The 24,815-nt window shown below is 23.6% G+C and overlaps 4 protein-coding genes across 4 annotated transcripts; 3 read left to right on the top strand and 1 right to left on the bottom strand.

Moving 5' to 3' along the window:
• Nucleotides 1-3,739: 3,739 nt before the first annotated feature.
• On the bottom strand, nucleotides 3,740-6,693 carry Bma-molo-1 (Uncharacterized protein; the record flags this gene model as incomplete). Its single annotated transcript, XM_001892596.2, has 6 exons — nucleotides 3,740-3,960; nucleotides 4,304-4,414; nucleotides 4,809-4,935; nucleotides 5,230-5,338; nucleotides 6,152-6,323; nucleotides 6,558-6,693. 6 exons carry the CDS (start codon nucleotides 6,691-6,693, stop codon nucleotides 3,740-3,742), a joined length of 876 nt encoding a protein of 291 aa, XP_001892631.1.
• Nucleotides 6,694-12,000: 5,307 nt separating this feature from the next.
• On the top strand, nucleotides 12,001-12,985 carry Bma-bli-5 (Kunitz/Bovine pancreatic trypsin inhibitor domain containing protein; the record flags this gene model as incomplete). Its single annotated transcript, XM_001892157.1, has 3 exons — nucleotides 12,001-12,134; nucleotides 12,287-12,531; nucleotides 12,792-12,985. 3 exons carry the CDS (start codon nucleotides 12,001-12,003, stop codon nucleotides 12,983-12,985), a joined length of 573 nt encoding a protein of 190 aa, XP_001892192.1.
• A 3,632-nt stretch (nucleotides 12,986-16,617) lies between these two features.
• Nucleotides 16,618-20,125, top strand: Bma-saeg-2 (AT hook motif family protein; the record flags this gene model as incomplete). Its single annotated transcript, XM_043076572.1, has 8 exons — nucleotides 16,618-16,809; nucleotides 17,172-17,273; nucleotides 17,606-17,724; nucleotides 18,050-18,167; nucleotides 18,256-18,330; nucleotides 18,483-18,599; nucleotides 18,887-19,011; nucleotides 20,017-20,125. 8 exons carry the CDS (start codon nucleotides 16,618-16,620, stop codon nucleotides 20,123-20,125), a joined length of 957 nt encoding a protein of 318 aa, XP_042932506.1.
• A 1,141-nt stretch (nucleotides 20,126-21,266) lies between these two features.
• Nucleotides 21,267-24,808, top strand: Bm10726 (Uncharacterized protein; the record flags this gene model as incomplete). The annotated part of the gene is made up of 7 exons (XM_043076571.1): nucleotides 21,267-21,378; nucleotides 21,542-21,642; nucleotides 22,363-22,527; nucleotides 22,929-23,136; nucleotides 23,715-23,838; nucleotides 24,096-24,204; nucleotides 24,710-24,808. 7 exons carry the CDS (start codon nucleotides 21,267-21,269, stop codon nucleotides 24,806-24,808), a joined length of 918 nt encoding a protein of 305 aa, XP_042932505.1.
• Nucleotides 24,809-24,815: the final 7 nt, after the last annotated feature.

Below are 24,815 nucleotides of genomic sequence, written 5' to 3'. Positions count from 1 at the left end.
TATCAAAGAAAATTTCACATAAAAGTAAATGCCGTTGAAGAAAAGGTTACATAAATATAAATGTTATCGATAGATTTATCGTAAAACATCAGATTAATCAAACTAACGGACTTAAAATTTTCATCTTATTCATGAATTGCGAATGATATAATTAGTGTCTTCCGATTTTGCGAAGAATTTAACAATGTTATATTTCAAGAAAATTTTGGAATATATTCAAAATCAATGAAACTTAAAAATTTTACGAGTATGTTAAGGTTGACGTGAACCGCAATCAAATCGCGTGGAATATGCGTGAAATTGTACCTCATTCATTTTATGATTAAATTAATAGTATAATTCAATTTCATTATATACGCATTTCTTCCTAAAATTACAAATATTTTGAAATTTACGTCATGGTTTTTCCTTTTTTGTATTTTACTTTTCCATATAAAATTAAATATATTCAATTAGTTGAAAGGTCATAGAACAGATATTATAATTTTCGATTATGTAAAATTAGTTACTCTAACTAATCGATCAAACATCACTTACTGATAGTGCATAATGCACATCCAATCTAAGCGACTGGAAATATTCGCTGATCATAAAATATTATCCTAAATTAGCAAGAAATTCGAAATCATCTAATTTTACCACACATACTAAAATTTATCAAATGAAATTAATGGTTTATCGATCACAAAAATTTTCCATATTTATTGCATGAAGTACATTTTCTAAATTTTGTTTTTTTGTTCCCAAAAATTAAGAATTTTTAATAAATAATTGCATAGTTTTTAGATTTGAACCTTTGTATTATTTCGTAGTAAAAAATGAGAGTTAAAAGTTTTTTTAGTTTTAGAAAAAAAAGAAGGAGAAATGTCTCAATTTCGATTTTTTATGCAGTACAGAATTAGTTACGAATTTTTTCAACATAATTTGCTTCGTTCTTAAACTGATTCATAATTTTCATATAAAGGAATTTTAGCGCTTCATTAATTTGGCATAGAATATTAATAATATTTTGTTGGTACATATATCGTACACAATAAACAATGTTTCATTTTCACAAAAAACAATTTTTTGATTTTTAATTGAAAAAAAAAACTGCAGAATAATAAAATAATTAAATATTTTTTGAATTTTAAAATCTAAAAAAATGTTTTTTGCAGTGTTAATTTATAGCGGTTCATTTTAAAATTTGAAAAAAAAGTTCAGAAATCAATCAATTTTGCAAAGTGTTTGATTCTTTGATATTTTTGACATTTTGATTTTACTATTGTGATTTAATTTAAGAAAAAAAAAATGAAGAAATTGAGAATCCAAACATAAAATGATTTATAATGAAATCCTCTTTTTTAAATTCATCGAATATTTCAAAAAAAAAAAGAAAAGAGAAAAGAACGCTGTTATGGTTATCTATAGCTTGATATAAGAAATATAAACACATTCAGTAAAATTGTCACCAACTACTTTGTCATCTAGCAGATACACACACACATCAGAGAAACTTGTTTTAAATATACCATCCAATTTCCATCACTGATTTATTTTTTACTCAAATATGCAAGATCAATTAACATTTTCGTAAAGTTGGATAAAACATTTAAAATTTATTAATTTAAAATTAAAAAATGATTTGCAAAAAAAAAAAAAAAAGACTAGACAAAAAAAGGAAATAAAATTTTCAACGATTTTTTTTACAAACATAGCAATTATTTATATTATTACTCATTACTGTTTAATATATTTTTTCTTTAAATATCAAATTTTATAATATATAATTGTATAAAAACGAAAGAATTTTTAGTATTATTAAATTTTTAGTAATATTTGTATCGATTATTTTTAAAGTAATACTGATTTGGTATCTATAAATTTCATGCTAAATATATTTTTAATAAATTATACAAATGAAATTGTTGAGTTTTATTTTTAGATGATTGAAAAAAAGAAAAAAAATGATATATGGAATCATAAATTTCATATGTAATACGTTTTTTGTAACTATTTCCTAATAACTATTTGCTAAATGAGTAATTAAACTACTCATTTAATTAAACAAAATGAAATTATTGATTTTTACTCTCTAATAATATCCAAAATGTCACAAATTTCACATACAATATATTCGCTTACATATTTATTTGTTACATACAATTTAGAAATATCTATATGAGATTGTTTTAACAGATTGTAAGAAGTAAATAAGATTAGATAAGACATGATATGATAAGACAAATGGGATTGATAAAATGATAAAATGAGCCACTTCAATCACCGGAACAGATGTGTTGTTAAGTTAATTACACTAAGTAAGAAAGAAAGGAAGATAAATCTTCCGAATTTTAAAGATTATAAGCATTCTTAAACTTTTTCATTTTACTTCCTTCTTTTCATCTCTATTTTTTTATTTTCTGTCTACCTCCTTTCTTATCACACTCCCCTTCTCTCTCTCCTTCTCTTTGTTTTTCCTTTCTTCATCCTTTTTGCTTTTTGATTAAAATGAAAGAAAAAAACAAACAAATAAATAAAAAAAAGAATTTGTATTCTTCATAAATAGTTTAATTGTAAAATTCCAATACATTTCCTCCTGAAAGAACTTTTTTTTTTTAAATCAACAAAAATCGTTGGAAAGAATTTCTTTTATTTTGAAAATAAAAAAATTTGTTCTGTGAAATTTTCTCGTCGTATTTTTTTTTTTTTTTTTTCATTCTTTTTTCACATTTATTTGGAAAACATATTCAAATTAAATTTTATTTGCATGCAAAAGAAAGAAAACTGAAAATAATGGCATAGCTAATTTTTATTTTTAAAAGCCTAACAAGCATGATTTTTTTTTTTCTTTGAAAGCTAATTTATCTTATTGCATTTAGTTAAGCCTACAAAAAAAAAGCAAATTATTAGAGTTAAATGCATACTGATCATTTTGAAATGTTAATTTTTTCCAATATATCTTCAGAAATTTTTTTCGATCCGAAAAACTTTTCAAATCATTTCTGTTGACAATTTTGCAAACGTTTTTGTTTTTAAAAATTTCGTAAAAGTCTTTCAAAAATTTTGTTAAAATAATGGAAAGATTTTTTGGGATATATAAATGAGTTTCAAATAATAAATGGTAAAAATAAGCCAGTCGTAAAATTTAAATTCAAATTATAATAAATAAATAATGACTGGTAGAACAAAAAAAAAATTTCTCTCCAAGGAATGAGAGAAATTATTAAGCAATTTTGATGTTAATTTATACTCAAAGAATGATAAGAAATGCAATTGATTTTAGAATTTAAATAGAAATTATTCATTTTTTGTCTTTTCAAAATATGTTAATTTTTTCCTTTTTTTTTTTTTTTTTTTTTTTTTTTTTTTTTTTTTTTTTTTTTTTTTTGGGTAAGGCAAAGCAGGGCAACGAGTTATTGTTGTTTGCATTGAGCAAAATTTTATTTAGTTTGAAATTTTATTTTGAAATTATATTTGCAGAGTAAATTAAATTTAGCTATTTCTAGAAGTACTCAATGGCAAAAAAAAGATAATAGTAACATAATACATTCACATTACATTTATATGCTAAGAATTTTAAATCATTGCAATTTAAAAAAAAAAAAAAAAATTAATATTTCAACATATTTTTATATCTTTGAAAGATTTAAATGCTTTTTTTGCACAGAAATATTTCGCATTTACAAATAGATGAGATCAATTTCAAATACTTAATTTTACAATAATCAATTTATGAAATTATACAAATTTTTTTGAATCAAACAAATGTTGCATTTCCAGCATCGCTAATAAATGAGCTATTCATTGAACATTCTCGAAAACTGCCAAATTTTGGTGATCGTGAAAAAGAGCGTCTTAACTGTGTACCATGTCGTATGATTTGAGCTCGTAAGCTATCAATCTGTTGCAATGATTTGCCAAATCGATCCGATTGATCTGATCGCATATTGCCACAGCAACGGAATGCGCATACACAACCTAATTAGAAAATATTTTTGATATTTGTTTAATTTAAACTAAACTAATAAATTAGTTTAGGTTTAAAATTTATAGAAAGTTTCATTTCCTTTACTAATCAATATTTTTTCAATATTATTCGTTTGTTTCTATCTCATCCTATTCTTTTCGATAAATAAGAATTTTTTTTTCTGTTTGTTTTTTCTTCTTCCTTCAGTTTTTTTTTTTTTGTTAAAATTCAATCAATTTGTTGAAACTAATCATAAATAGCAATAATAAATAAAACTTTCCACTGAAGAAGAAAATTTTAAATTTGCAAAATTTAAAATTTAATTAAAAAAAAATATATCAATGCATTACTTACATGTAATCATAATAGTAAGTAAAACAGCAACACCAACAGCAATAATCAATGATAATGTACCCGTATCAATACGAACTTCTGGTTCACCTTTTAATTCATTGTGTAATGCTGCTGGAAAGAAAAAGGAAACTTTGAAAAAAAGAAAAAACAGTGAGAAAAAAATGATAAAAACGATAAATGATAAAATGATAATATTTCAGTGATGAAAATAATACTGCAGAATGATTGATATTATGTGTAATTAACAATTTATTAGAAACTGATAAGTCAGTTAATTAATTAACCAATTAATCAATCAGCTGACTTAATTATTGAGTTTGGAAACTGTAACTTTATGACAATTTTATCGCCATTACTTTTTTGATAAAAACGATAAATTTTTTTTCTATTTTTTTAAAAATAATGACACGTTAATAAATTTTAACAGTCATATAATGTGTAAATGAACTATTTTTATGTTAAAATTTTCGGAATTAATTAATTAATAATTAACAAATAAAGTTACCGATGACCCGTTTAAGCGCTTCATACCATTTATCATTTTGTATTAAATTATTTACATCGTCTAAAATTCGTCGCCTTTCTCTAGCCGTAACATATCGTTGAGCAAGTCGAGCTGGCCAAATAATTATCTTAAAATTTTAATTTCTAAATCAATTAGTTTCATAATTGTTTATATCATTTATACTAATTATTACATCAATTTTATCTTCCTTTATCATTCAATCAACTAGTCCAATCGACCAGTTAATCAATCAATTAACACTTCGTATCTTAAAAAATATTATCAATTTTGTCATGCAAATCACGTATATTCCTATAATTAACCTACAAAAGTTCACGTAGTTAACGTGAGAGGAAGTGTACACTTACAGGAAAAAGCTGAAGTTAGTAAAAGTAAAGAAAGTAAACTTATTAACGTATACCTTTTTATAATGTTTCCATATAAATACAAGGACCGAATTACCGCAATCACCAAGTGCCCAGCGTCCTTCAAGTGTACGACAAAAACTTTCTGCTCGATCTAATAATTGCCTGAATAATTTATTCCATTTTAACATTTGATATAAAATTTAAATCGTTAATATCTCAAAATTTATTATATATTCCATTTTATAAAATTGTCTTTTCTAAATTATTCTCATTTCAATCAATTTAAAAAAAAAAGTATCAAAAAAAATTTGCCTAAAAATTCAATTAATTAATTGTTTTACTCTTTTTTTTTCTTTAATGAAACATTCCTCCCTACTTTTTCGTCGTTATTTGAATAGATTGAAATTAGATGCTAATTTGATTATTTCAGTCAAATGCTAGCAGCTATTTTTGATAATTTAATAAATATGATAATTAGTTAGATGCAATTAAGAACAATGATTAAAACTATCAAGATAAAAAATAATATTATGAAAAAAAAAAATTATTAAATTATACAAATGAAAAAGCAAGTAAAAAATATAAATATTAAAATTATTCATGCATATGTATTTTGTTTGATCCAATATTACAGTTAAATAACAATAAACGACTATCAAAAAAAAAAAATCTATATTGAATTTTATTTTTGCATTTTTTTTTTTTTTTTAAGAAAGATATTATTTGTGGATTTACATATAATATTTAGCAATAAATTACATTATATTTAGAAATAATTGTAATTTTTGAACAGCTCATTTTTTTCTTTTTTTTTTTTTTTCAATCTATTCGAAAGACCAATTAATTAGTACAACAATTATAAATGTTAAAATGTTAATTGAAAGTTTAAGTTTTAAAAAGTACAAAATGATGATTAAGAATCAGCGTTAAAATAAGATTATTATTTGAAAATATCATATCATTGAAAAGATGAACTGTTCGGATGGACTGTGAATGGTCATTTGTAAATTGTTGACCAATGCAATTGATGCAACAAATCCGTGAAATGGACTGTTGACATCATCACCTGTCGCACATTGTGATCGTCGTTGACAGTGACATGGTGTACCAATGGTTAAATTATGAAGTTGTTCGTTTAATAATTGTGCTAAAAAGAACAAATTGAATCTTTTAAAAAACTATTTTAACAAAAGTAATCAAAAAATAAAAATAGTTATAAATTATGTATGTGTCTAATATTAACTTAATTAAAATGTTTTATAATTTTGAATGAAATTTTTCGCTTTAATAATTTGATAAAATAATAAGTTTAGCTTAAAATATTTATGATATTATCCTGTAATCGATGAGTTTTTAATTAAGTGAATTATGAAAAAATTACCTTCTGAAGCATTAAGGACATGATCAGGATCACAAATATAGTATTGTTCACCTGGTGAAATTTTAACAGCACATTTTGATACAGTTGGACCACGTAAATCTGGATAGCCTGAGCTTGTCCAATGTGTTAGGCTCATTTTACAATACAATAATATAGCCATTATTTGAATTATTATTAACGAGTATAGTTTCATAGTAAAATTTTACAATAGGAAACTTTGGAAGATTTTAGATGAATTCGCATTCTTCTGTTATACAAGTAAATAATAGCAACAATAAATCGCATATTTCATAAATTTTAATTTATCTGAAATTAAATTAAAAAAAGAACTGTTCAATTCTTTTATAAATTTAAATAATAATTATATTCGAAAAAAAAAAAATTTGCAAGGAGAGACTATGAGATGTAATGAAATAAATGTTTCACATATACTATTCAAATTCATTTAAATTGCTAACATTATTAAAGTATACATTTAAAAATTTTTAACAAATTTTCCCTCTTTTTGAAAAGATTATTTTTATTAATTACAAAGTTTTTGCAAATTATTAAATATTATAAAATTCTTTCAAAATTTTCTCTTGACTTTTTTTAAATTAAAAAAGGGTTTGCAATAATAATTGAACTTTTTAAATTACTAAAAAATATTAAATTTAAAAAATTTTGATTTTTTTTTTTTTTTTTTTTTGGAAGTTCTGACAAATTTTTACCAAACAATTAAAATCGTTAATGATAATAAAATGAAAACAAAATGGCAAAAGTTTTCTAACAGTATTGCAATTGATGAAGTCAACAAGTACATGTTTAAGAAAAGTATTATTTTGTTTGAAATTACGAGTATGTTTGTATGTATGTATGTATGTATGCACGTACGTATGTTTATATGTATGTATGTGTCTGTTTGGTTACTTTGAAATTGTTTCGTTGGGATGTTTGTTTGATTAGTCTTTCAAAGAAAAGCTTTGAAGAAAAAAGAAAGAAATTCAAAAAGTATAACATATGAACTTGTTAGCTAAAATAAATTTTTTTAATAAATGAAATAAAAATGAAAAAGAGAAAAAAACTAAAAAGAAAATAATTAAATAAAATCTAAAAAGAAAGGAATGAAAAAAAACGAAAGTTAGAATTAAAAATTAAAAAATGAAATAAAAAAAAAAATACATAAAAGTGGAAAATAAAAAGAGTTGGTGAGAAAAATAAAAAAGAAAAGAAAGAAATGAGATGAAATGCAAATGAAATTGCACAAATATGTAATGTAAAAGAAGAAATTCAAAAAAAAATAATTTTTAGTAATAACAAAAAATTGATTAGTGAAATTGAAATTTTATCAATCAATTTTTTTTATTCATTTTATTTTATAATCCATCAAAAAAACAAAAAAATATATATATAATTTTTAGTCATATTTTTATTTGTAATATAAAATAAAATAAAAGTTTTTTTTGTTAACTCATTTTTTCTTTGTCTTACTTTCATATTTTATATTTTTGTAAGTAAAACCAAAAGTAAGGAAAAAAAAGAAAAAAGTGAAAAAAAACATTGGCAAATTTTTTTTCAAAAAAATTTTTTCAACGAAACTTTACTTTTCTCTTTTTTGTTTTGTTATACTATATTTTATTTAAAAATAAAATAAGTGTGTAAATAATTGCAGTACTGATGTTTAGCTTTTGAGAAACTTTATACAGATTTGAGAAAAAAAAATTTTTTCAAACTGATTCTTTAGCTTTAATTTTTCAAATGATAAATGACAAAAAAAATGAATGAGAAATCCTTTCGCATTGTTGCAAAATTTCATTTTATAAATTAAATTTAAAAGAGACATAATATTTGTATTAATCTCATTTTTATTTATCATTTGAATCTTTTTTACTAAAAAATTAAAACATATAAAAAAATAAAAAATACGCAAAAATTTAGATTTTAATCAAAAAGTAAATTGGAATATCGAATAAATCAATTAATTGTGCGATTTAGTCTAACAAAAACCAAAATATTTGAATATCGCACTGAATTTAAAAGTAAAATATATTTAAACAATTTCAAAAACTAAATTATTTACTTATGAATTAAGTAGTTTGTTGTAAATGTATTTTAGTAGATGCAAATAAATGGTTAAGAAAAGTATTATAATAAAAATAATATTTTAAGCATAAGTTGAAAGTAATTAGACTATTTGATGACAAATATGATTTCAATAAATTAAGAAAATTTTAAATTAAAAATATTTCACTTAATGGTAACGATATGAAGTAAAACTTTGAATTTATTTAAGTAAAAAAAAAAAGTAGAAAAAATTTTTTCAACTATCTCAATAATCTTTTTTTCCTTTCTTTTCTTCCCACCTCTCTCTTTCTCTCTCTCTTTCTCTCTCTCTCTCTTTCTCGTCCCAAAATTAGCTTCCTATTTTTTTCTTTCCCTTTTTTCCTAAAAAAAAAATTATTTGAAATTTAATTTAATCCATTCAATGATCCATTCAACCATTAATCAAAAAAAAAAATAGAAATGTGGTCGAGTAGAAATAAAGAAAATTTTGTCAAATTTTTTTTGAAGAATTTTTTTTTTTTTTAAATGATCAATAACTAAATGTCAAATATAAGAAGAGTGAAATGAATGTTCAGAGAAGAATTTACCGCACAAGTAGTAAATGAGCGAAGAACTTTCGAGATGATATGGATGCTCGTTAATCACACTTATCCATCAAAAATTTTTTGCGCTTCTTCTATCTTTTTAAATTTCTCACCATTAGCTATTTACATTGTAAATAGTAGTAGCATTTAGCATATGAAACTTTGTAAACAAAATATTCTTTTTCTTTTCTTTTTGTTGTTATTGTTGTATTTACAAAACTATTACAATATATATATATATAAATGAAAAAACGAACATAAAAAAGCTTAAAACATAGAATTATGCAATTAAGCAAACAATCAATTAAATCATGAAAGTAAACAATGCTTTAAACATCAAATATATAATCAAATAATGCTTAAATCAAGCTTAAAACAAGCAATCAAGCAGGTGTTTAAAGCATGCAGCTTGCAGTTAAATAATGAAAAGTGATAAATCATTCAAAAATTATTGGATAAAATGAGATGTAAGTGTAGAAGTGATAATTGATAGTTATGTAAGAGATTTTTTATCAGTGATCGATATTTCTCGTAATGATATGATTGAAATTAATATTATATATTTGAGCAATTTACGGTAATTTTGGTTACAAATGCTATTATCAGTTGGTGAAAATCTTTGCGAAGAAGTAGTACTGATAATTTACTTCCCTACTTATTTATTTGACTTTGACCCTTTTAAGTTAAAATGATAACTTTGTTTGAATTCATAACTTTTTTCTCAAAGCAATAAATTCAAATGATTAGTTTCACAAATATTAATAGAAAAAAAAAACATGCCAAACTTAAATATTTTTAGAATCAATTTCAAATAACGCTTATGTAAAAAATATTATCAAAAAAAAAAAAAAAAAATCATAAATTTAATTTTTGAAACATATAATAATGCATTATAGACTGGTAAATTTAGTGCCACATCAAAAATAAACATAAAGTAAGTTAAAGTTTAATTAATAGAATCAAATTAATAAAAGAGAAAGAAAATGAGTTAACAAAATATTTCTTCTATAAATTAATTAAAAAGTTTCTTCTAAATTTAAAAAATATTTAGGGAAAAGATTGACTGACGAAATATTTCATCTAAATTTATAATTGTCTTTAACGTATTAATCAATCTATTTGGTTCTTTGGCAAAAAAAAAAAGAAAAAAATTTAAATATTCTTACATTGTTTCAAAATTTCGTTTTACAAATTAAATTTAAAATGGACATAATATTTGTATTATTTTTAGTCTTAATTATCATTTGAAATTAATTATTGAAATTGTATGCAAATAATATGTTGAAAGTATTTTAATTATTTCATTAATCAATCTTAGGACAATATTTGCTTGTGACAAAATGATAACAAACATATTAAAGTGATAAAATTTAATGATCCTATTTTCAGGCTAAAATGAAAATTTTACAAAACTTGCAACATGTCATAAGCTGAAGTGTCAAACATTTTCAACTACGATCTCAGATTGCTCTTTGGTTTCTTGTTAGAGTTAAAATTGGAACAACTGGCGCTTTTTTTTTTTTTTTTTGCTCTAAAATATTTTTTTTTTTGAATGGAAAATTTCGACGAAAAAACAAAACGAAAAAACCTTTCAATCAATATTCCCATCTTCAGCATTTGTTGACATTTTTTGTTAATTCTAACTTAAATTTCAGTACTGATTTTGTAATTATTAAATGCAGTCTCTTATTTGTGTAATTCCTGTTTTTATTTTAATTGTTTTAATTTATTTAAAGTTGTTTTAATTGCACATTATTACCATATTAGGTTGCAATTTTATGCGACTCTTTCATATATTTCATCTTATTATATTCATGTAATGGATGGAAAACATTGAAAAAAAAAGCCAAAAAAAAAACTGAAACGGAAAATCGACCAATCAATATTGAACTTTATATATTAAGCATTTTAATATGAATGCTTATATTAAAGCAAATTATTTCAGTGAGTTTTTACTTTTCTTTTGTTTCTTATTTTTTTCACTTTTCTATTTTATTCATTTATTTCATATTTTAATTTTAACATTTTTTTATTTCTAAAATAAAATTTAAACTCAGTTAAAATTTAAATACCCAGTATTATTTATTACTCATTAATAACTCGCTCAAAATTTGCATGCCAATCACTAATTATCTTTGTCATTATTATTATCATAGTGATAACCGATGTTTAATATTTCAAACAAGCAACAAGATTTGTTTGTTTCAAGTGTTATCAAAAAAAGAGGAAGCCAATCACATACATTCCCGCTATTGTCATCTGTCCTCTTTCCCTTTATCTCCTCCCCCGTTGATCCCCCGTCTCTCCTCGGCTAATTAAATTATCCAGTTGTCGACGTTTGCATTGACATACATTTTCTATCCGTTTGGTATGCACAACACTCAAATTTCCACTACTATCATTCATCGATAGAACAACCAATCATTTCAACGTTTCTTTCATTTTTTTCTCATTTTAATTTATTTGTTTTTAATTTAATTTCAAAATTTTGAATTTATTTTTAATCTTTAATTTCTTTTTATGTTTCTATAAATTTAAAGAGAAGCAATTTTGGATCATATAAAATGTATGACCGGATAGTTTGATTGATTGAAAATGAATCCGGAAATGTTTCGCTTAAAATGATAATGTTAATCTATTGTTGATAACATTAAATGAACCATTTAATTGAATTTAGTTAAGTAAGCATCCGGTAATGCTATCAACAAACTTTGCTATTTGTTTATTCTCGATAAAACATAATGTCAGTTTTTTCCTTTCCCAAAAAATCGCTTCCTGTTACTTTCAGGATATTTTTACAGGGTTAGCAAAATTAGATGAGGATATACGTAATACTTGCTTTAGCAAAGATAGCAATTGCCAAGGAATGCAAAAATGATGAGTGTGAAAATCGATGGCCTGGCGCAATATGTCGTAATGGGCGATGTGCTTGTCCACAGGATAGCATCAGGTTAGTAGACATATTATAATTATCATATGAAAATAAGAAGAAGGAAAGGTGGATAAGAAACCGTAATAACGGAAATATTTTGTGTTAAATTATAAGAATAGACAAAAGTTCGAAAAAAACATTAACGAAAAAAATTAGATACAGCAATGCAGAAGAAAAAGTGATTCCAATGGTTGGATATGTTTATCACTGATAGATGCTAGTACGGGTATGCTTGGACCACCATTTACATGTCCATTACCAAGTGGTACCGGATATCGTTCGATATTGTACCGTAATAACGAGCCGGTATTTTGTCAAACATTAGAAGAAAATAATTGTCCAGAAGGATATGAATGCATACAGTCAATTGGACTTAGCACTGCAGCCGGAAATGGTGTGTGTTGTCCAAGAAAAGGTTAAATTAATACTATAAAAAATTTCTTTTATTTTTCTTTTTTAAGTTTGAAAATTGCATGATTTTTTTTTTATTTTCAAAACTTATCTAAATTTAAAGATAAAATTTTGGCAATTTGTTTTTTATTTTTTCTTTTGTTTAAAAAAAAAAAAAAATGGAAAAGTATTGCTGTTCATTGTTCATTGTAAAATTTAATTTTTTTCCTCTAATTAAGCTCAAATTTTCTTTCTTTTTTTTTGAAAAATGGGATATTTTTGCAGAGACAGCTTGTCTTCAGCCAGTTTGTCAATCAAAAGATGGATGGCTTATTCGTTGGTATTTTAATGGTGAAACATGTGAATCATTTCGATGGAATCCGGAAGTTGAAACAAGCGCCAACAATTTTGTCACTAAACAACATTGTTTATCATATTGCGCATTCGTAAACAGTGAATCCATCAATCAATCAATCTGATAAACATATTATTTTGGAAAAATTATAAATTATTTTCTTGCAGTAATTTTCAACAGAATTTTTTTTTCCTTTTCAAAAGAAAAAAATTACACAAATTGTAAATATATTGTATGCAAAAATTTATCTAAATCAGAAACAATCATTGAAGCATTCTGATATTGAAATTTTAGAAAAAAAAAAAAACATGAATAAATCGTTGATAACATTGCGTTATCTTTTGCAAACTTTTATTTTTTTTTCTTTTCAATAAAATTTCTACTTAATTATTTTAAAAAATGTTTTGTTTGATGCAAAACGACGATACAAAATAAAATGAATCGAATGTAATGGAATAATTTCATTAATAAATAATATAACATAAGTAAATATAGCACAGGCAAAATTAATTTCAATTCAAAATATTTCAATATTAGCAGTTGAATGGAAATTTTGGAAATATTTCAGTTTTAACAATTGTCTTCATGAAGTAAACTTCTTATAGTTTCCTTATGCATCACATAATTCTTTTTATATTACTTTCCGTTTTTCTTTCTTTTTAAAAAATAAAAAGATTAATAATCGAATTTTGTCCTCTTTTCCGATGTTAGCATCTTAAATCTGAATAATCAATCTTACATTGTCATACTTTAGGCGACTATTCATCAATATATTTATAATAATAATAATAATAATTGTTATTATTATTACTATTATTATCATTTATTATCATTACTGTTATTATTTATTATTATTACTTGTTATTATTTTATTACTAATTATCATTTTATTATCATTTGTTATTATTATCATTATTATTGTTACAATTATTGTTATTATCATTTATCATCGTCATTATTATTATTCTCAATATTATTAACTATCACAATCACTAATTTCTGTTTGTATTATAGCGTAATAGTGATTGATTCATTGCAATTAATGCCAGATTGGATTTAAAAGAGAATTTGAAATTTGGTTGGAAATTAGATGAAGCGTAGTAATTTATTCTTAGAATTATTACGAAAAATAAAATAATATAATATCTTTTCTCTTTTAAAGGGAATGTGTATTTCATAAAAATCTATGATGAATTAATAATATAATTTATAAAATATACTATCACATTTCGGGTGACTATTAATTCTTCCCATGAAAATGTGTAAATTTAAAAAAAAAAAGAAAAAATATTTCATTTAATATTTGATAGAAAGAACGATTGAAAAACTATTATGTTTCATTGAATATTTATTATCCATTTGTACTATCCAAATATGTTACATAAATTATGAAACTTTCATTGCTTTTCTCAAATAATTTACATCATTAATGGGTATCTTTCAATTGAAAAACTTGAGATTTAATCGTATAATTTAGATGAATTCGAACAAAACAAAGAACAAAAAGTTTTAAATCGCGTAATTTAGCTAAAGTGGCTTATAGTCATTGTGTATAAATTTATTTCAAAGATAAATATTGAATTACTTTCTGAAATCAAATTAATTGTTACATTACTTTGTTATTTATTGAGCAGATATTAATTTTCATCGTTATTTCTTATTTAATATTTTTGTGGGATTTAAAAAAATTGTGCAAGGTTGTTTAAACCATATGTTTACAAACTTCAAATGATAACAATCAAAATATTTCTTATCGTCGTGCTAGCTTAATCAGTAGGGCTTTTAATAGGATGCTAAGAAATTAGTTTGTTAAAGACTGACTGATTATCAAAAGACGATCTTACTATGTGATCATAATCTCCTTGATTGATTATCAAAAGATAATCTTACTGATTAGACATAATTTGCTTGATTGATTACGGAAAGATAGTCGTCCTGACTGGTTATGACTTCATGATTGATTACAATATAAAAAGATAATCTTCTCACTGATCAGTGAGATTATGAAAAGATAATTCTATCGTGTTATCAGCATATTATCATCGAATATCCTTACAAATTAACATATAACAGTACAGTGAAAGTTGCAATATAATTAGCAAAATTAGCCATTATTTTTAACTTATTTCGAACGATGAATGAATGTTGACTATTGACTAGAAAGATTTACAGATAATATATTAATAACAAATAAATAATTGGACTGCTATACTATTTAAGCCATTTAGTCTACCAATACAGCTTGTTTGGAAATTCATAAAATAATAATTTAACTATTCATCACTTTCAGCACTAATCAAGAATTGTAGTTTCCGAAGAACAAGTTAGTAACACATTCGGGATCCGGAAATGTCTAATTTACTAAGCCTAATTTATCATAACATATACCAAATTAAATTAATGATTTATTCTATCAGCTCGAATTATATTAGGAATTACAAATAGAAGGCAAAAAAAAAAAAGACCTAAAAAATCAAAAAAGAATCAAATCAAAATTTTTATTTAAAAAAACAAACAAATTTTTATAGTAATAATAATAATAAACAATAAAAATCAGGAAAAAAGTGTAATGAATAAAGTACAACAAAAAGAAAAGCAAATATTAATGAAATAGTATAATATATTAGAGATTACCAGAGATTGAGAAAAAATTTGAAATAGTCGCAGTTTATAATAATACCCAGTGATTGAGAGTAAAATATTTTATTATAATTCGGAGATATAGTAATAATTCATAAGAAAAACAAATACAATCAAATAAAAAATAACATCCACGAATGATATAACTACAAGAAGAATGATTCTTGACAGGTTGGTGCTTGATTTGCTATTTCCCACTTCTTTTAATTTACCCATTTATTTCGTTTCTTTTACCTCTCAAGCCTTTACTCTATTCATCAATTCCCGTATTTTACCCACCCGTGTTTTCCCATTAATTTATTGGTCACTTCTGCAGTATGAAACAACAATGAAATTAAATAAAAACAATATAGGATAAGTTAGCAATACTTATCTTTTTTCTGTTTTTCCTTTTGTTTTAATTTTTAAAAGCTTTGTGAGATAAATAATACTAATCAATTATTAGTTTTGTAATATATTTGCTTGATTCGATTCTTTTCGTTTATTTTGCATAGAAAATTATATAACTGAATTGATTATGCTTGTAGAATTGATTTAAAAAAAAGTATTCCAAACAATTATTTATTTTATGTGACACTTTTGCTCATTTGTTCTATTTTAGTTATTAATTTTTTTTTCTTACTTCAAAATTGCTAATGTACGTAATAAACGAAGCGTACGTAAAGCTAATGTATAAATGATTTATTATAGCATAGAAAATTATTGCATTAATTTGCAGAATATATTTAGTCGTACGTTTATACATCTCATATTTGCATACTAATTTATAATTGATTATATAATATGAAAGATTATTGTCAAACTGCAAATTATATTTAATCGTACGTGTATGCATTTCATATTTACATGTTAATTTTCAATTTTTTCGTTTTTTTCCTCTTATATGCAAAATGTTTTATTGTTAAATATCAGTTTTGGGTTTCTAAATTATACGCTCAAATTTAAAATTAGCTAAGTATAAATATTTCATGCTAGATGGAATTAAATATTTGCTCAGTTTAGATTTTTCTTACATTTTTTATTATAAATTAATATTTGTGAAATTTTTTAGATGCAGAAGGAAGTCCATTTCAGATCTTCGAGTTTCTTTTAATTTTCATATTCAAACTTGTCAAAATGTTTGGAAGTTACGGTACCGGAAATGGTAATGGTAACAAGTTGAATTTACGAACTGAAATCTTGGAAGGATTATTAGCGTCGATGGGGGAGGGAAAAAATGCAAAAGTAAATTTATTGAAACAAACAATCATGAGAAATAAGACGGATATGGCGGGTGACGCATTTCGTTCGCTTGATTTAATGCGGCAGGTATATTTTTGCTTTAATAAGTGATTAGAATACAATACTTAGGTTTCATTTGTTTTAATTATTTGTAAAATTTGCGAGAAATTGATTCAAAACTTCAACATTTAATATGAAAGCATATAGACTTGATTAACAATAGTTTATTTTGTCAAAAAATTGACTTTAATAGTTTTTGAATCGTTTGTTCGAAAAAAAGCATTTGAAATGAGAAAATATTTCGAATGCATTATTCGCTAGATTGTGTTTTGGGATGAAAAAAAAAAGGACTTAATTTAATAGGTTTGGAACTTTTTATTCACTTTTTTTATGACAAGTCATAAATGAAATGTCTCGCAAAATGAAAAATTATATCTTTCATTCGTTAGGTTTTTCAATCTGAAATGACCGATGAATTTCGTCAAATCATTGAACGGCACTTAAGGACAACTTTCTCTCCAGCACTGGAAAATCTTCAGAGAAATGGACTGGTTCGTATTACTTTCTCTCCAGCACTGAAAAAACAACTTTCTCTCCAGCACTGGAAAAAAAAAAAAAAATTCAGAGAAATGGAAGAATTTTATTATAATTTTTTCTTACCACTAACAGACTATTATTTCATTGCTGAAGAATATAGATCTAAGCATTCGATCAAATTTATGCGTATAGTTATTACAGCAGAGATATGCTAAATTAAATAATCATATAATCTTGATGATACTGCTACATTTTTCACTTTTAAGCGGAAAACATCTCGTATTCAATGTTAATTTATTTCATAAATATTAATTTGATCATCTTTTCTTTTTCATTTTATGTTCAGGAAGTAACAGAGGATGATATTAAATGCTTATGTCGTAGCATTCTTGAAGCAGCTAAAAAGCCATTTTTATGTGAAAAACAGATGGAAGGTTTTTCAGAAAGAGGATTAGAATCTCCAAAGTAAGTTGTTTTTCACTCATTGGTATTCGCACATTATTCATTGCCGTATAAATGCCTTTTTGTTTAAAATATTTGGGCTTAAGGAAGAAGAAACGATACAAAAGTTATTACGCTTTGTAATTAATTATCATTGTTATTGTTTTTTTTTTTATTTATTTTATTTATTTATTTTTTTTTTTTTTGAAAGGATGAAACATAAAATATTCTTGTCAAATCTTCCATGAGAAAAAAAAAGTGGTATTATAAGGCTAAATTATGAAAAGTTGGTTCATTGCTCCCTTTATGATTGTAAAAAACAGTAGTTGAAACTTAATGTTTGTTGCAGTTTCCCGATTAATACTGAATCGGATATGGATAGCGAAACAAGTGTTGTTAATTTTGTCGTACATCAACGTTCAACAACAATTCCTCCACGTGGAAGAAAGCGCGGTCGTCCTCCTAAAGTTGGATTTTTATTAAATTTTATCAAATGTTTTTTTTTTTTTTCTTCGATCGCTTTATATTTATATATGTTAATTTCCACTTTTTTAGACAGATAATCCTGGTAGAAATACACCGTCATATATTCATATCAGTGAAATGGTTACCGAATCAGATATGGTTAAGGTACTTCCTTCTATGCGTATTGTTTCATAAATAGAATATTTTTGAATTCATTATTTTTTAAATACATTCATAAATTTTGAAATATGAAAATGTGTTATGATGAGTATGGTTTTATTAAAATAATCGAAAGTTTCATTTGTCATTTTTTGCAGTGGAATCCGGATCGTGTTTGTTCATCATCGCAGTTTATTCTTGTAACAAAAGTTTCTCGATTGCTGATGCTGAACAATTATCACGAATTATTCATGAGATACCCAACCATTTTCCGGGTAAATTAACTTTCCTGAATTAATTTTTAAAATATTATTTAACTTCAGTAGCTCGAAGTTCAAATTTTTTTTTATTTCTTTTATCAAAAATAAAAAAATATCCGTAAGATTGGTAATGGCAATAAAACAGAATAATCTGACTATGCATAACTGAAAGATAAACGGAAGATTATTAGATTAATTTAAAATTCAATTTTTCTTTACAAAATGAAATCAATCTTGTTTTGCTTAATTTCCTTTTATTCTACTTGGTTGACTGCTTGATTGAACTTTCCAAGAAATTACAGTATAGTAGTGATGAAATGGATCGAAAATGGCTAATCAAAAATCGATTTACAACTCGATTAAATGGAAAAATTTATCTGTTATTACTGATTGATGCTGCTGAAATTGCTAGCGCTGAAGGACTTTCGTTAGTTTATGTTTTTTTTTTTTTTTTTTTTTCTACTTTCTTTTTTTGGCTTGAACTTTATACCACCCTTGATTTTCCCAAAAATTAATTATTCTAATTAATATTTTATATTCATGATTGTAAGAAAAAAAGACTGCAATGTACAGAAATAGTATTGACATATATAATGTACATTTTTTGAATGAAAAAAATCATTTCTCTACGAGAAATACCGGAATATCAGAATTTCATAGTAAAGTAGGAAGAATTGCAATTTTTTCCTTGTTGTTAAGTATTTTCGAAAATTGTTTCAAGGCATTTTATCAGTTTGTTTTTGATAGGTAGTTAGTTTTGATGAGAGGGAATGGTTTATGGGATGAGGTCTTAATGCTTTCTAATTTTTGATAATGCTAATTAATTTCTAATCTTTTTTTCATAGTACCATGAATATCATGATTTCTTATTCCTTCTTGTTAATTTATTGAACTGGAAGGTTTTCCTTTTTTTCATTTCTAGATCTTACATCGATTTTATATGTATGCGAGTTATTTACAATAATGAAATGCAGTTTCATATTAATCTAATTCAAATTAAATGTTAATTTTTTTTTTGTTGGCTTATTTGTTTTAGTCATTTTTTGTCCATACAATGCCAATTTATTTTCAAAGAAGTGTTATTAGAATTATTTTACTAAATTTTTAGCTTTTTTATTTCTTATTTATTTCTTATTATTCTTATTTATTTTTTATTTATCAGAATTATTATGCTATTCAAATAGAAACCTATTGAAATCAACTTGATGCAAGTAAATTATAGAACATAACATGGGAAATTTGCTGTAGCAAATTTCATGAAGCATTCAATTTGAAATGATCATATCGATTATTAATTTCGATTCTGATGTGTGTGATATAACAATATGGAAGAGAGAGATATAACGAATAAATTAAAAAAAAAACAACTGATTTTTTTTTTTCAGTGATTTTTGATTTCTTATTAATAATTTTCTTTCATCTTTTTCTTTAGATATGTTGTTGATGTCTTCAAATGCTTCGCATTTTATGTTCCACCATCAATGATCCTTAAAATGAAGCAAGAAATGCGAAAAGTTTTTGATACTTCAAAAAGCAGTTGAAATGGATTATGGTAAAAATGCAGATTTATAGCAGTGTCTTATGTTTTATTGTGCCTTCATTTCTTTGTATCATAAACACAGGTTATATTTATTGTAATGTTTTTCATTTTAATAGGTTTTAGTTTACTAATTTTTTCTGTTTTATGACGTGCGAATTTTTCATACTCTTTCAGTTTTAAGATTCTATTTGTTTTATAAGAGAATATGTTTGGAAAAATTATTTTGTTCTGTCATTTTTCATAACTCTTTATCTGTAATGCTCTATGTTTTTTTTAGACATTTTGATATGTATTTGTCAAAATAATAATAAAGTAGTTCAACTTTTACTACTGTAAATAGAAAAAGTTGAACATTAATCATTAATATTAATTTCTAACAAAAGTATTTCATCGAAAAATGCTTTCTGTTTCATTTCATCCAAATTTTACAATAATACATGCCATATATACAATCCGTCGTATTTATCTTTCAATTGATCTATTTTAATCCATTGAGACTAGTCAAGCTTTTATGTTATTATTATTTCTTTTATTATTGTTATTTTCTTTAGTATTTTTTTTTATGTGTTACTTTTTTTAAAAATAAGCAGAAAAATGGTTGTTGTAATGATTTTTATGATCATTGTAACATATTTTTGTGTCGTAGTGTACAATAATAAAAGTTTTGATATTATTCATGGCTTTATGCTTGGTATAAAAAAAAATGGAAAATTATTTTAAGAAAAAAGCTATTCCAAAAAAAATGGAGCAAAAATTTAAATGGGAGCAGAGATTCGTTTTTTCTTAAATTCAAATTTTTCTGTTTGTCTAAATCATTTTAAAATGGTTGTTCATGTCAAAATTGAATCAGTCATTCAAGTGAATGATTGATTTGCTTGATGATTGAATAAAAAGATAAGCATTGATAGGTTTATTTAGAATTTTACTAAGTACATTTTACTAAGCAAATTTTGTATTTTATTCTCTCACAGACTAATTATTGTTTTAAATTACCGTAAAAATCCCTAATCAACAAAATTTGCTAAATAATGTAAAAATATAAACAGTTTTCATATGATTTTGTCAAAATATTCTGATTTCTAGAAAGAGAACTATAAATTTCTGGTAAGGTTTAAGTTTAAATAAATGAAATTTTCATTTAAATGAATGAAAATCAAACTGAAAAGTATTATCATGGTTATTTAACGGTGGACGACATTCAACCATTGCTAAAAAATGATGGTGATTTTCTGATCCGGAAAACTAATTATAAAGGTTTCTGGAGTATTATTATGGTTGATAAAATCTATTCCATATTATTACAGTCTTGTTTTCCTGTGGTTGATAGCATAAACAATGAATTAAGATTTTTAATTAAAACAAAATATCAAAAATTAAGATTTAATAACATTTGAAATATTAATCGAAGATGTTTTAGATATAACAACTTTATCACTTGATGTATGCACAAATAAAGGGATAAAGCATTTTATAATTAATCAAGATAAAAAGGGTGAAATTTATATTGAAAAAAATAAGGTTTATGTTTTTTAAATTATATTATATAATTGAACTGGAATGGATGAATAGCATTAATTATTTCACTATAACGTTGATATGATAAGAATATCATAATTATTAGTAATAATGACATTTTCTTTCTTTTTTTTTTTTTTGTTACAAAATATATTAGGAAAATGTTTTTGAAAATGTTATAAAAATTAGAAATTAAACAGCCAACATTTTTTCTCCGCTATCTACCAAAATTATTTTAACATTTTGGGGAAAAATTTTTTATCAAAAAATTTTTGTCTAACTTTTTATCTGCCAATTTTTTTTTTCTGTCGTTTTGGGAATATTCGTTTTTTTTTTCTTTCGTTCTTTCTTCTTAATTACTTGTCAAAATTATTCTAATATTTATAAAAAAATTTCGGATATTTTTCATCTGTCAACTTTATTCTCATTAAATGCATTTTCTGCATATTCCGGAATTTAGCTAAAAATTTTTTTCTTTTTTTTTTTTGTTTTGTTTGTGCAAAAAAATACTGCTTGTAAGAATTTCTTTTTCCAGAAATTTCATGAAAACTTAAAATTAGAAATTTAAAGGTAATGTCATGGTGTGTTTTTTAAATGAAATGAATTCATGGAAATTCTTGGGTGAGCAATTCTGAGCAACAATATATGTTATAATACAGTGATTTTCAAAAATTTGATAAATTCTAATCGGAAAAAAAAAGTTGCAATAAATTTTTTTTTTAGAAAAAGTCAATTGCTGAATTGATTGAATGGCATTTGTCAACAAAAACACCTATTACAGAGCGTAGCCAAATAGTCCTAAAAAAAGGCATTACAAGGCCTAGTTGGCTTTTAAAAAAGGAACAAATAAAAATGATTAAAAAACTTGGCGAAGGAGCATTTGGTGAAGTAATGAAATTAGTTTAGATAATAAAAAACTTTTTTGTTATTTATAATGCTATGTTTGAATTATTTATAATTGATGCTAATTGATAGTTTAGGCTAAGTTATGTAATTACTTTATAGCTTACATTAGACAAATCGATTACAATGCAAAAAATAAATAATATATTAGCTTTAATTAAATGCTTTATTGTTTACTTAAAATTCGAACAGAATATTGTTACACTAATATTTTAATTCAATCATTTACTGTAAACTGTTATTTACTTTACGGCGCTTTTTTCTTTAAAAATAAATTTCTTTTTTTCCATTAATTAATTAATTAATTAGCGATGTTTAAGAAAAAATGACCTTTTTCTCAAATTATTTCATTTTTTTGAAATCTAATTTTTTTTTCTCTTTTTCAGGTTTATTGTGGTGAATATAAAGATGTAAATGATCACGTGCATTTAACAGCAATAAAAACAATGCATGATAATGCTTCACGTAGAGCACGTTTTAGCTTTCTTAAAGAAGCGCGAATTATGCGCAAATTTGATCATCCAAACATTGTGCGCATTTTTGGCGTTGTTGCTGATGAAGCACCATTGCTTATATTAATGGAACTTTGCGAAGGTTTCCAATTTTACTCAGTAATAATCAAATTTAATTTATATTTAAAATTGATTTCATTATGGAATCTAAAATTTAAAAATTGCTAAATTTATATTAATTTAATAGTTTAAATTATTGTAAATAATAAGAAATAATTGACTAATTTTAGAATATGAAATGATTTATTATGTTTAATAGTGATAAAGATAAATAGCTTCTATTCATTGACTTATTATCGTTTTAAAGACAAATATATTAATTTGAGCTTCTAATTTGTTTCAATTACAATTGTTATCATATTTTTAACATATATTAATTAAAGTGTAAAATTGTTTTGGGTATTTGTTTGAAAAAAAAAAGCCATGCATGAAGTTGCAAAATATTTGAACGTTGTTTATTTATTTATTTTAATTCAAATAAAACTTCTTAGCATTTCCTTATACAAAAAGTAATGCTAAAATTAATTTTTTTTCTAATTCAACACATAATTCTTTTTATTACCTATCAATATTTTTTTTTTTTACTTTTTCAAAAAAAAAGGTAACACGATTAAAAATAATAAAATAAATTAGATAATTATTTATAAAATAATAATTTAGGTGGATCAACACTTTCATTTTTGCGAAAAAATCGTGGAATGATTGTACCACAATTAAAAATGCGATTTATAACTGAAACTGCTTCAGGTTTAAAATATCTTGAGCAAAAGAATTGCATTCATAGGTTTTTCTTTTTTTGTAATAAAAACTTAGTTAATTAACTTATTTCATTCTTTCATTACTGCTATTAATTAAATAGCTACTGGAGTAAAAAAGTTTTCAGTTCATTTTTAAATCAAATAATTGAGTCAATTCTTGTTTTTTTTATTCAAATAATTAATTAACACTTTATTACATATTAGTCATACCAATACAAAAAAAAAAAACATATTAATTGCTTAAAAATTTTATTTTATTTTATTTTTTCTTTTGCTTTTTTAGAGACATAGCAGCACGAAATTGCTTACTAACACGAAATTTTCATATTAAATTAAGTGATTTTGGTATGTCAGATGAGAAAACGCCAATTCAGGACAAAAGCCTTGACAAAGTATAACAAATTTTCTTCATTTACTTTGATTATTTAAAAAATTTTTCAGTACTAATATTAATTTTAAGTATTATTTGCTTTGTTTTATCATTGCAATAGTTTTTTTTTTTTTTTTTTTGAATTTAAAAAAGGTTTTGAAAGAATATTTTTAGTAGATGCATCACAAAAGTAATTACAGTATTATACAATTTCAAATACACTTATATATTACAACTAATTGCAAACATCTTGTAATTTTATTTAACTGGAATTTAATAATTAAGTAATAATGATAGAATTGTTTTTGGTTTTTGATCATAATTAGTTTTTTTAATGATAATCGTGTAATCATTGTTAGAATGAATTTCAATTTGCCAAAGAAAGGTTTAAATTATTTTTGAAATTTCACAGATTTAAAATTGATTAAAGAGCAAAAATGTATCCATAAATTATTACAACTAAGTTTGTTATTTTCTTCCAAATCTTTCAGGAAACTTTTTACTAATTCAAATTGAAATAATTATAGGTACCAATTAAATGGCTTGCGCCAGAAACAATGCAAAATCGAATTTATTCAACTAAAACCGATGTATGGTCTTATGGCATAATGGTAGGCATTTGCTAATGTAATT

Source organism: Brugia malayi, assembly GCF_000002995.4.
Source record: "Brugia malayi strain FR3 genome assembly, contig: Bm_v4_Chr1_scaffold_001, whole genome shotgun sequence".
Lineage (NCBI taxonomy): Eukaryota > Metazoa > Nematoda > Chromadorea > Rhabditida > Onchocercidae > Brugia > Brugia malayi.
The sequence above is the reverse complement of the archived record's forward strand: the minus strand, read 5'-3'. Positions and strand labels throughout refer to the sequence as shown.